The 12,395-nt window shown below is 39.5% G+C and overlaps 1 protein-coding gene across 1 annotated transcript; it reads right to left on the reverse strand.

Moving 5' to 3' along the window:
• Positions 1-9,279: 9,279 nt before the first annotated feature.
• On the reverse strand, positions 9,280-12,035 carry LOC121772304 (protein MANNAN SYNTHESIS-RELATED 2-like). The gene is made up of 6 exons (XM_042169343.1): positions 11,776-12,035; positions 11,158-11,281; positions 11,016-11,086; positions 10,562-10,647; positions 9,868-10,444; positions 9,280-9,774 (listed from the first exon to the last, which is right to left on the reverse strand). The coding sequence occupies exons 1-6, from the start codon at positions 11,875-11,877 to the stop codon at positions 9,496-9,498; spliced, it is 1,239 nt and encodes a 412-aa protein (XP_042025277.1). The 5' UTR covers positions 11,878-12,035; the 3' UTR covers positions 9,280-9,495.
• Positions 12,036-12,395: the final 360 nt, after the last annotated feature.

Consider the following 12,395-nt stretch of genomic DNA (forward strand, 5'->3'; position numbering starts at 1 on the left):
TCTTTAGGTATAAAATTAACACCGACAAAGTTTGGACACCTAGATAATAAGTGGGAAACACAATTACAAGCTCTAGGGATGAAATTAAAATCGATGATGTGAACTCTTCTCGCAAATATCAAGATATCATCCTCAATCACCTACTATAAGGATCAAGGTCAACATCCCCGTATAGTCTAATCAAATTTTGGTTATCACTTTGCACCTATAAATTGAGTATATTCTGCAAAAGGACCCTATTCAAACCATAACGAATACCTTCCATCAATGTTGTCGAACCACATGCTCTAATTTCAGTCTTGCATGCGAAGACAATCATTCATCTCTAAATATCACACCTAGACCAACTTGACCATTATGAATAATATTTATATCACTATTCATAATAGAAGTATCTATTGGAAGAGGTTCCTATCTCTGCAACTGCAACATGTGATTTCGATCCTATTTTGAGCATCCCCTTCAAAAGTATCAAACATTTCTATCCAACTTGCGCCATTGAAAGAATTTCTTTCCAATTCAAAACTTTTTGATCAAAGTAAAATTCATTTCTCCTCTTCCAAATACTCCATGCAATACAAGCAAAGACGAAAATGCTTTTTGAGGAAATTTCTCTAAGAGAGACTAAACCACTCTGTATATTTTTTAATTTAATTCACTATCTGATTTTGTTTTCTTGTACTATTTTAGAAAGAATTACTCTCGCAATCATGTGGATTAAGATTCTGATTAATGAGTGGGAGACCAATTGACAGAAGCAAATGGAACTAGGTCCAAATAAAAAGCCCAAACGCCTTATATTAGATTTTTAAATAAAGCGAGTTGAGAGAAGACGGATATTGTCATCAAAGAAGTCGATCGCAAATATTCAAGAAACCGTTTTTTAGCGGCAAAATGCACAGAGAAGAGTTCGAGCTTCTTGAAGATAACATGTTTCCTTCATTTTCGTGAATAGTTTGATTTGTGTGTAGATTTTTTGAGTTCTTTTTTTTTTCTTTTGCATGAACATTTAGCTTGTGGGCGCCAAAATGGAAGAAAAGGGGGAAGACTTCAAAGAAATCGCAGATAACAAGGTTTCAACTTCATCAGATGTTGAAGACGGTGCGTATGAATAGTTTTTTTTTTATTAGTATAATTTGTTCTTTTAATATTGACTTCTTTTTCAACGAAGTCAGAGATTTTAAAACATGTGGGCAACGGTGTGTAGGGCTATACTTCAAGCCGCATTTAAAACATGTGCTAGCAGCAAGATGTTTGCGATATTCTTCTGTGGACATACTTCGGAATCGGTTGGGCGGTCGAGGTCCCACCGAGGCTGCTGATGGGGCAGAAATCTGTGGAGCTTGTTTCACATGATTAGTAGATGGCTGCAAGAAATAGCGACGGGTGGAAGAACTACCAGAAACGTGCTTAGTAGTGGTGGCCAAAGACTGAGAAATATTCTCATATCGTTTAGCCATTTGGACAGCATCTGAGTAGGTAGAGGGGTCTTGTAAGTACATGCGGATTGAAGGCTTAAGACCTGCCAGAAAAATCCCCATGTATTGAGGATCTGTGAGATCGGGCAATTGAGCCAAACGTGACTCAAACAGAGCAACGAGTGCAGGGCAGGACCTGATAAAGCAATGAGTGCAAGATCCATACGAGCAGCATCTGGTGTTTTATTGACCATGAAGTATTGGCCAGCCCTCGCAAGCCAACCAAGAGCATCAGTTCCATCAAATGAAAGTAAGGCTATTGATGGTGGAACTGCAGTTGTGAGAGTCGGGCTGGAAGCATCTTCATCCAAGGCATTTTCCCCCGACTTGTGTGGATGAGCCTCTGATATAGGCTCCTCAATGGGAGTTCCGCGAAGCTCACGGAGAACTGGTTCAATACAACGACGAATTCTTTCGTCCAGAGTGGTATCCAAAGAGCGGACATAAGTAGTAAGTTCCGCCGTTGCCTTCTCCAAACCATCGACAAGCACGAGTGTGTCATCTGAGCGTGATCCCGAGGAACGTGTTTCGACCATCGTTCACCGCACCAAATTGTTATGGAGTGAGGCAAAACAGAGATTTAAGGAAATTTAGAAAATAATGGAACCAAGGAACTGATAGAAAAGACTCTCGTTTTATTGAAAGGGAAAAGAGATGGAAAGCCACCGTTCTCACCGCCTAACAATGATCTCTCTGGATGATTTTCCTAATCTCCAAGGCTCTCCTTTTTATAGGAGTTTACAAGAGAGTCTAAATAAGCTAAGCAATCAACCATATAACTATTATAATATAATAATTGATAATGATGAGAGCTATTAAAGGGAAATAATAATTGTAATTAGCCGCAATCCTCAATCAGCAAATCTTAACCACGATATCTTCAATCCTCTTCACAGCGAACTCCTAATTCCAGCAATTACCATGATCTCCTTAATTCTGGCTGATTTGGCTACTGATTATAATTCGCCACCTGTCGTGGTCCACGTGTGTAGACCTTCCAAGGACGATTGCTATCAATAATCTTCATAGAAGGAGATAGCAGCATCAAGTGACTTGAAACTTTTTCCAACAAAAGGCTTTAATTCTTCTTTGCACAGAGGTGTAACTTTAACTAAAACATAATTTCAACCTTTTAGGAAACAACTTCAACAAATCAGGTTGCAAAAATCACTAGTGAAGAACAGAACATCTACGTTAGCAAATATCAATACAGATGAAACTAAAACATACAAATTTAAAACACTGGCGGATGGAATTCAGGACAGGGGGGACGGTGGTACCCCAAATTTTTTTTACTACTAATATTATATATATAATTTATTAGTAATGTATTTTACACAAATTTCCAAAAGATAGCTATGAATATTAAAGGAAGATGGCTTCTCTTCTGTTGACAAAGAAAGTGTACTCAAACTTGCAACATTTTATCCTTCTGATTTTTCAAGCATTGGTTTGAGGTCTCTTGGAGGATATGAGAAGAGATAATGACTTTCAGAATTTGTAAGATCTTAGTTCTCTTTCAATAAAGCTTGTTGAAACAAAGATGGATGTGGCTTACCCCTTTGTCTTTTTGCTTATCAAGTTGATTTTGATTCTTCCGGTTGCTACTGCAAGTGTAGAGAGAGTATTTTCAGGAATGACGTTTGTGAAGAATAAGTTGCAAAACTGTTAGCATATTGCGTCTCTCAACATCAAGAGTTAAAAGTTAGTTATGTTAGTTACTAACTGAGGGTGCATGTGAGGATTCGTGCATAGGATTGCAGCTCTTTGAAGTTGGTTGGAGCAAGGGATATAAATACTCATACACGCTACAAGTGTGAGAAAGAAAATCAATCAAGATTGTAGCCACACGAAACAAGAAGTGATCGAGTGAAGGGAGAGCTCTGGTATCATTCTCATTCAAGAAGAAGTGAGGGTTTTTCGACTTGCGTTTGTCGATTGTGAGAAGAGTTAGTTCACTGATCCTAGCTTCTATTTCTCATTCGTTGTGCTACTGAGTTTTAGCCGTGAGAGTGAGTGGAGAGGCTGTGCATTTGTGTGTAGTTTTGGTTGTGTTGCTCTTGTACTCTCGGTTTCCATTGTCAATACAAAGTCTCTAGAATTCTCCCGTGGACGTAGATCATATTTGATCGAACCACGTAAATTGCTGTGTCGTTGTTGTTTTCTTTGTTATTGGTTTATTTCTCTCGTCTGTGATCGAAGAGATCGACCCATTTGAATTACAAATTGGCGCCGTCTGTGGGAAGAGGCGACAACAATGGCTGCTGCGCGTTTTGATTTCGAAAAGTTCTCAGGGAAGAATGATTTTAGATTATGGAAGGTTAAGATGAAAGCCATGCTGATTCAGCAAGGGCTCTGGGACGCGATGAAGTACAAGAAGCCGGATAAAGATGCGGATCCTGACGATAAGGAGGAGATCAAGAAACTGGATAAGATGGAGAGGGCTCACAGCGTAATCATGTTGAGCCTGGGTGATCGGGTGCTCAGGGAAGTTTGCAAGGAAAAGACCCCATCTGATGTTTGGGACAAGTTGGAGTCGATCTATATGGCCAAATCTTTGGCCAATAGGTTGTTCTTGAAGCAGAGGCTCTACTCCATCAAATTTCTTGAAGGTAAAAGCATCTTGGATCAGCTTGATGATTTTGTCAAAGCTGTGGACGATCTAGAATCTGTGGATGGAGACTTGAAGGATGAAGATAAGGCAATTATGTTGCTGAATGCGCTGCCAAAAAATTTTGATCAGCTCAAGGATGCCATATTGTATGGAAGGGATTCATCTCTGACGTATGAAGAAGTTATTACTGCATTAAAGGCTAAAGAATCCCAGAAATCCACTACTACTAGGCCAGTTGATCAAGCTGGTGAGGCCATGTTGGCCATGTTCTCTGATAAAAGGTTTTTCAAGAAGAAATGGAACAAGAAGGGCAAGAATGAGAAGAAAGAAGAGAAAGAAACCAGAGATTGCTACTATTGTAAGAAACCGGGACATCTCAAGAAGAATTGCTTCGCTTGGAAGAAAAAGAAAGAAGATGAGGCAAGAGGAGTCAACAAAGTTGATGTTGCTCAGGAGCTCGAAGTGGCTCATGCTCTGAATATTGCAGATGAGGATATAAATGAGAGATGGATCTTGGATAGTGCTTGCAGTTTCCACATGTGTCCTAAGCTGCAGTGGTTCCACAACTTGCAGCAATCTGATGGATCAGTGCTCCTTGGAAACAACCAGGTCTGCAAGGTTGAAGGAATGGGGAACATCAAGCTCAGAATGAGGGATGGTTCTGTGAGGATCCTAACAGAAGTCGGGTACATTCCTGATATTAAAAGGAATCTCATATCTTTGGGAGCACTTGAAGCAAAAGGGTTTTCTTTTTTTTCGGCTGATGGTATGTTGAAGGTGTTGAAGGGATATGAATTAATGCTAGTAGCTAAGAGATTCAACAGCCTATATTACTTGCAAGCAGATGTAATAGTTGATGAGATTAATGCAGCTAATGTACAAGATTCTGATATTTGGCATCTCAGATTGGGACATGTTTCCATTGATAGTGTCAACCGATTGATAAAGGATGGTGTTATACAAGCAGAGAGGAAGATGATCTCCAGAGAATGTGAAGTGTGTGTGCTGGCAAAGAGTAAGAAGTTAGTGTATCCATCTGGGAAGCACACCTCTAAATCAGTCTTGGACTATGCCCATAGTGATATGGGGCCCGGCACAAACAGTTTCAATAGGTGGAGGCAGGTATTTTCTATCTATTGTGGATGATTACTCCAGGAGAACATGGCTTTACATAATGAAAGAGAAGTCAGAGGCATTCATCAAGTTTCAAGAATGGTGCAGAGAAGTTGAGGTTGAGAAAGAGTCTTCATTGAAGTGCCTAAGAACGGATAATGGATTGGAGTTCCTCTCCCATCAATTTGAGGATTTTTGTAAATTGAAAGGGATTAAGAGGCGCAGGACGGTCCCAAATAATCCTCAACAAAATGGAGTGGCTGAAAGAACCAATAGAACCATTCTTGAAAGAGTAAGATGCATGTTGATATCATCAGGAATGCCACAAAAATTCTGGGGAGAAGCTGCATCGACTGCTGTGGAATTGATGAACAAATGTCCTAGTTCAGTCATTGATTATGAGACTCCAGATTATAGGTGGTTTGGGCATCATGGAGGTTACTCTATGTTGAAGCCGTTTGGATGTAGAGCTTACTCTCACATCAAGCAAGGGAAGCTGCAACCAAGGGCACTAAAATGTGTGATGCTTGGTTACCAAAAGGGTGTTAAAGGATACATGCTGTGGTCTCAAGAAGTTGGGAATCAGAGGGTGGTGATTAGTAGGGATGTGATATTCAGAGAATTGGAAATGCCTTTCAATGAGCAGAAAGAGAGTACAGCTGCAGATGAATCAGGTGCTCAAGTTGAGGTGGAGCTGCATGGCAGAGACCAGAATCACAAACTTACTGAAGACACATCATCTTCTGATTCAGATCACCAGATTTATGGGATTACTGATGATGAAAATGAGATCATCAATGAAGGTGGAGCTACTGAAGAGAATGGCCTTCAAGATTATATGCTTGCAAGAGACAGAGAAAGGAGAACCAACATCAGAAAACCAGCAAGATACAGCAATGCTAGTCTTGTGTAGGGATGTCAATCGGGTCGGCCCATCGAGTTTCGGGCCGGCCCTACTCGGGTTGCGGGTCAATCGGGTGCGGGCTAATCGGGTTGTGAATTTTTTCGGGTTGTAAAAGTTCAACCCTAACCCTAAAAGCTCGGGTTTCGGGCTAGCCCAGCGGGTTAATCGGGTTGCTGGCGATAAGATTTACATGCAATCAATCCAATAAATAACGATGAAAATTAGTTATATTCATAAAATGTAAAATATTTAATTATGATACATTTGAGATATATGGTCAAACTCAATCATAAACATGATCAAATACTAATATTTGAGATATTTCGAGAAATTTTAATGCATGTTGTAGAAATTTAAATATTTTTTAAAGGAATTTGAAGTTTTTAATTTATTTATCAATTATTATATTAATAAAAATTCAATATATAATTTGTATATTTAATATAAAATTGAAAGTTATTTTTTTAGTTATCTATATTATAAAATTAATCAATAAAATGTCGAATTATGAGTAAAAAATAGAATAATAGAAATTTTATCGGGTTTTCGGGCCAGCCCATCGGGTTTTCAGGTCTAGCCCTAACGGGTCGCGGGTTAATCGGGTGCGGGCTAATCGGGTTTTAATTTTATCGGGCTAGAAATTTCCAACCCTAACCCTATAAATTTGGCGGGCTATTCGGGTCAGCCCACGGGTTGCGGGCTACATTGACATCCCTAGTCTTGTGTATTATGCGTTTTGTGCAGCTGAGGACCTTGAAAAACAAAAACTTGGATACTTGTAACAAGAAAGAAGCTGCAAAAGATCATTGGATGCAAATGGATCTTTAAGAAGAAAATAGAGGCTTCACAAGGAGATGGAATCAGATACAAAGCTAGGTTGGTAGCTAAGGGGTATAATCAGAGAGTGGGCATTGATTATAATGAGATTTTCTCTCCGGTTGTGAAGCATTCCTCTATAAGGATGCTGATGGCTTTGGTGGCAAAGAATGATTGGGAGTTGCATCAATTGGATGTGAAAACAGCATTCTTGCATGGTGAGCTTGAGGAAAGCATATTCATGGAGCAGCCGGAGGGATTTGTAAAGGCTGGGGATGAACATAAAGTATGCTTGTTGAAAAGAAACATATACGGCCTCAAGCAGTCCAGTAGGCAATGGAACTTGCAATTCGATCAGCACATGAGAAAAATTGGTTTTGAAAGCTCCAAGTATGATAGCTGTGTGTACATGAAGAAAAGGGATGGAAGATTAGTGGCTTTCTTGCTCCTATATGTGGATGATATGCTCGTTACAGGATCTGATATCAGTGAGATTGAAAGAGTCAAACATGACCTCAAATGCAGATTTGAAATGAAGGATTTGGGGGAGGCAAAGAGGATCTTGGGGATAGACATCATCAGGGACAGAAAGAGAAGGTCACTATGGTTGAGCCAGCAGAACTACATTGAGAAATTGGTACAGAGATATCAAATGAGAGAGTCCAGAACTGTCTCAACTCCACTTGGACAGCAGTTTCAGCTTTGTGCTAGTCAAGGGCCGAAGAGTGATGCAGAGGTGGATGAAATGAAGAACATTCCATATGCCAATATTATTGGGAGTGTAATGTATGTGATGATCTGCACCAGACCAGACCTTGCTCATGCTGTAAGTGTTACCAGCAGATATATGAGCAACCCGGGGAAGAGCCACTGGCAGGCACTGAAATGGATGCTGAGGTATTTGAAAGGGAGCTCGGAATATGGGATATTGTACAAGGGTTTCAGAGATCAGACTAAAGAGGTTTTGGAAGGATTCTGTGATTCAGATTATGCTTCTAACAAAGACAATAGAAAGTCTCAAACCGGGTACATATTTACTATGTATGGTTCTGCTGTGTCTTGGAAGTCCAACCTACAGTCTGTGGTGGCGTTGTCTACTACGGAGGCCGAGTACATAGCTCTTACAGATGCAGTAAAGGAGAGCTTTTGGATCAGAGGAATGATGGAAGATCTTGGTGAGAAGCAAGGGAAAGTGGCTGTGAATTGTGACAGCAGCAATGCAATCTGCCTGTCCAAACATCAAACATTCCATGAACGTAGCAAGCACATAGATGTGCGATTGCATTTCATTCGAGATGAAGTCAAGAAGGGAATGATAGAAGTGAGGAAGATAGCTACTGAGAATAACCCAGCAGATGCTTTAACCAAGGTGATACCAGCGTCTAAGTTTGCTTACTGCTTGGAGTTGATGAATGTGCTGAGAAGATGAGGGAAGTTAGGGATTGGAGAATTATGACAGAGAGTGTTGATGTTGGATACGAGGTGGAGATTTGTTAGCATATTGCGTCTCTCAACATCAAGAGTTAAAAGTTAGTTATGTTAGTTACTAACTGAGGGTGCATGTGAGGATTCGTGCATAGGATTGCAGCTCTTTGAAGTTGGTTGGAGCAAGGGATATAAATACTCATACACGCTACAAGTGTGAGAAAGAAAATCAATCAAGATTGTAGCCACACGAAACAAGAAGTGATCGAGTGAAGGGAGAGCTCTGGTATCATTCTCATTCAAGAAGAAGTGAGGGTTTTTCGACTTGCGTTTGTCGATTGTGAGAAGAGTTAGTTCACTGATCCTAGCTTCTATTTCTCATTCGTTGTGCTACTGAGTTTTAGCCGTGAGAGTGAGTGGAGAGGCTGTGCATTTGTGTGTAGTTTTGGTTGTGTTGCTCTTGTACTCTCGGTTTCCATTGTCAATACAAAGTCTCTAGAATTCTCCCGTGGACGTAGATCATATTTGATCGAACCACGTAAATTGCTGTGTCGTTGTTGTTTTCTTTGTTATTGGTTTATTTCTCTCGTCTGTGATCGAAGAGATCGACCCATTTGAATTACAAAAACAGAATTAGTGATGAACCTTTGAATGATTGTTTGGTGACTTTCATTGAGAAAGAAATGTTTCTAAAGTCTCTGATGATGATATAGCCCATCGCTTTGAAGAAATGAGGACTCGTAGAAAAATAAATTAGATGTTATGTTTAGTTTTAGGTTTATTTTGTTTTAAGATACACGAGTTCAAAATTGAATAATATTTCAAATATTATTTTACCGTTATTTTCTATTTTTTAAGTGTTATGTAATTATTTATCATACGACTCGTATCCCCAGATGACAAATTCTGGATCCGCCATAGTATAAAAATGTTTAGAAACCATTGGTGCATTTTTCGATAAGTCCAGGGAATATTAGTGTAGTTCACTCGACATCATTTGAAGTGTCTATTTAACTCTTACTACATCACAACAAAGCGCCTCTGCAACCTACCAAAAACCCTTATAAGGCAAAACGAGAGAGAAAGAAGTTTCACTTAGAAACAACTGATACATTTTGCAAAACACAATTTCCCATAGCTTGAACCTAGCAAAAACATGAGTATGCAAAGTGGTTCTTTTTTGTCACGTAAGATGATACGAATTCTTCGGGAGCTGCAGTCGGGGTAGGAATATCCGCGGGCACGAGTATCTGCGTCTTGCCGGAAGCTATTCTCTTTCCGGCAACATTGGCATAAAAGAGCCCGGATATTGCCGGAACGAAAACATCACTCTCCGAGCAAATGTAGTAGTCTATCACCTTCTCGAATTCAGTAGTGTCCGAGTTCAGGAACTTTTCTTTGTTCTCCATGGGCATTATGGACTCCTACATCAGTTTAAAGAGAAAGAAAAGTAATGTACCATCAAAATATGTATCTTGATCAAGGATCAAATGAGCTTCTTTAAGATAAATTCATACCTTTGTATAAGTTTTTGGGAAGAAGTCCTTCAGAGCATCGAGGCTGCTATGCCATTTCGTTTGGGTCACGTACACCGTGGTATCCTTCTCAAAGCCCAGCTTCCTCAAAAAGAAAGCTATATCTTGTGGACTGTAGCAACTTTTGGATCCAGAGCCACCATTCTTGTGACAACCCTTTTTCTCAAGTATATCGACCCTCAAGTCAATCGCCACAAACTGTCCGTTTGACTTCTTACTGAGGGTCTTGAGGCGGTCGATCATGGAGTCAACAACTTCACGAACTTCTGTCTGAGGCTCCAGTGTCCCAAGCATGGCTAAACACGCAACAGAGTCTGTGTCGGTCCTCTCTTTATCTTTTTTCATGTTAACTGATGGGAAGTAGGTTACGAGCCTTATGTTTCCCTTGGTTTTGAAAACTGTTTCTATATTGTCAGCGATGTATTCTTCAGTAACGCGATTAGGGACCTTCACTACTGCAAGATTACGAGCTGATATCTTAGGCTGAGATTTGACAACTTTGACAACTCCATCGAGGCTTGTAACGAATTTATCAACATCATAGACATCATCGAAGTTCCTGAAAGATACGAGCACTGTACTATGTCAATATTCAGATTCCAGCTAGTATTACTTTTTGACATCTTCCAAGCATGCAACAGTTTGCAATGAAACTCTTTGTGCTTCATCATCTTACCTTCTATCACCGGGTTCACTTCCTCTAATGTCCGGGATCACAAGTGTCGCTCGTAGTTGTCTTGCAACAACTACAGCATCAGCAATCTGATGAAGATTATAACCAGAAATGAGTAAGCAATAGAAAAGAAGAAATGAAGCATTTTTGTCAGAGGAGCAGCAGAATCCTCAATATATGCAAATCATGAAGCATTTAATATGGGTGCTAATATTGCAAATTGATCCAGATATATCTATATCTAGGATAATGGTATTCCTTTTCTAATATAGAAGCTGACTCCTCAACATGAGTGCCAAGAAGCTTATTGTAAAGGTTAACCGATGCATTTATTAAGTGGGTTGGAAAGTTCAAATTTTTTTGGAATTTGATTAACATCAACTTGGATTAGCCCCATCCCAATCAAGAAACAAAATAAAGACTACAACAATATCTACGGCTAAGTATACGAAGCTACCTGAGAAACATGGTATTCTGGGCCGTTAGTGAGCGAGAAGGTGACATACCCTAGTGATTCATCGGCCTCCTCTGTTACCAAAACATCGAGTAAGCCACATTCACAAAAAGTTCCAAATCTTTCAGAAATCTAATGAACTTACCAAAAACCTGCTTCTTCCAACACGGCTTCAACGTCACACCATCCTCCTTCCAAGGGCCATCCACCCCTTTCGCAACACTAGCAATCGTATGCTCCACGGCCTTGCTCGTATCATGAACAGCTGGCTGTGCAAAGAGGAAAATCAGCACATGAACAGCAAAAGGACACACATTTTCATCAAAATCCAAAACAATAACTATAAAAGCAAAAGCATCGTTTCAACAATTCCAATTTTCAACCTCTGTTTGATAGTACTTCTTCTCAAGTGCATCACCAAATAGCAAAATCAAAGTCAATGATGATCTGTTTCTCCCTAAATCGAGACAAAAATCGAAAAATCTACGGATTCATCAATCATTCCAAATATTCATCACAAATCAATTCACATCAGATCAAATCAACATACAAAACACCTCAATCCAATCCACACCTAACTACTCAATTCACCACAGAAATCTGCAATAAATTCCAAATCACGAATATCTAATCATCAAAACACCTCAATCCAATCCACACACAAATCACATAACTAGCTAGCTCACGCCATTGCAACGGTAAATCAAGCAATCAAATCAAACAGTAACTCAAGTCTGATCACAATTGACAATCAAAATCACACCTGAACCGTGTCGAAATGGTCGCGCTTGATCATGTCGCCGAGCATTACAAACATAGTCACCGTCAGCACCCCCGCCAGCACCTGCCTCGGATCCACACCCATTGCTTTCAGATCTCAGCTTCTCTCTCTCTCCACCAATAGATATGAAAGTGAGTAGAGCAGCAGTGTGTCTTTATCCTTTTTGGCGCTTATCGATGCTTTAATCGTCTTCTTCTACCTCTTTTTATGTTTAAATCCATAATTATATCAAAGCGATAAACCATTAATTTATTTGAATAATCATTGATTAATCATGTTTAGGCTGTATTTATAGATTTATACGCGCAGTGGCACCTCCAATGTGTGTATATTTTTTTTCCACTGCGAGAGACCACCGACAGTTCTCCTAAAACGATTGGCCTCCTAAATCTCAGCATTAGTATCTCTCTTTTTTGTCGGATTTTTTTTTCCTTTTTGCAAAATATAATACTCCATCCCTCTTTGAAATATTGTTCAATTTTACTATTTTAGTCCGTCCGTAAAATATTACTTTGATTTATTTTCTTTTTGGGTAAATAGGCATCACTTTCTCATTTCCATTAACTCATTGTACTCATATTTTATTATAAAACTAATAGTAC

This window comes from Salvia splendens, chromosome 16 (genome assembly GCF_004379255.2).
Source record: "Salvia splendens isolate huo1 chromosome 16, SspV2, whole genome shotgun sequence".
NCBI lineage: Eukaryota > Viridiplantae > Streptophyta > Magnoliopsida > Lamiales > Lamiaceae > Salvia > Salvia splendens.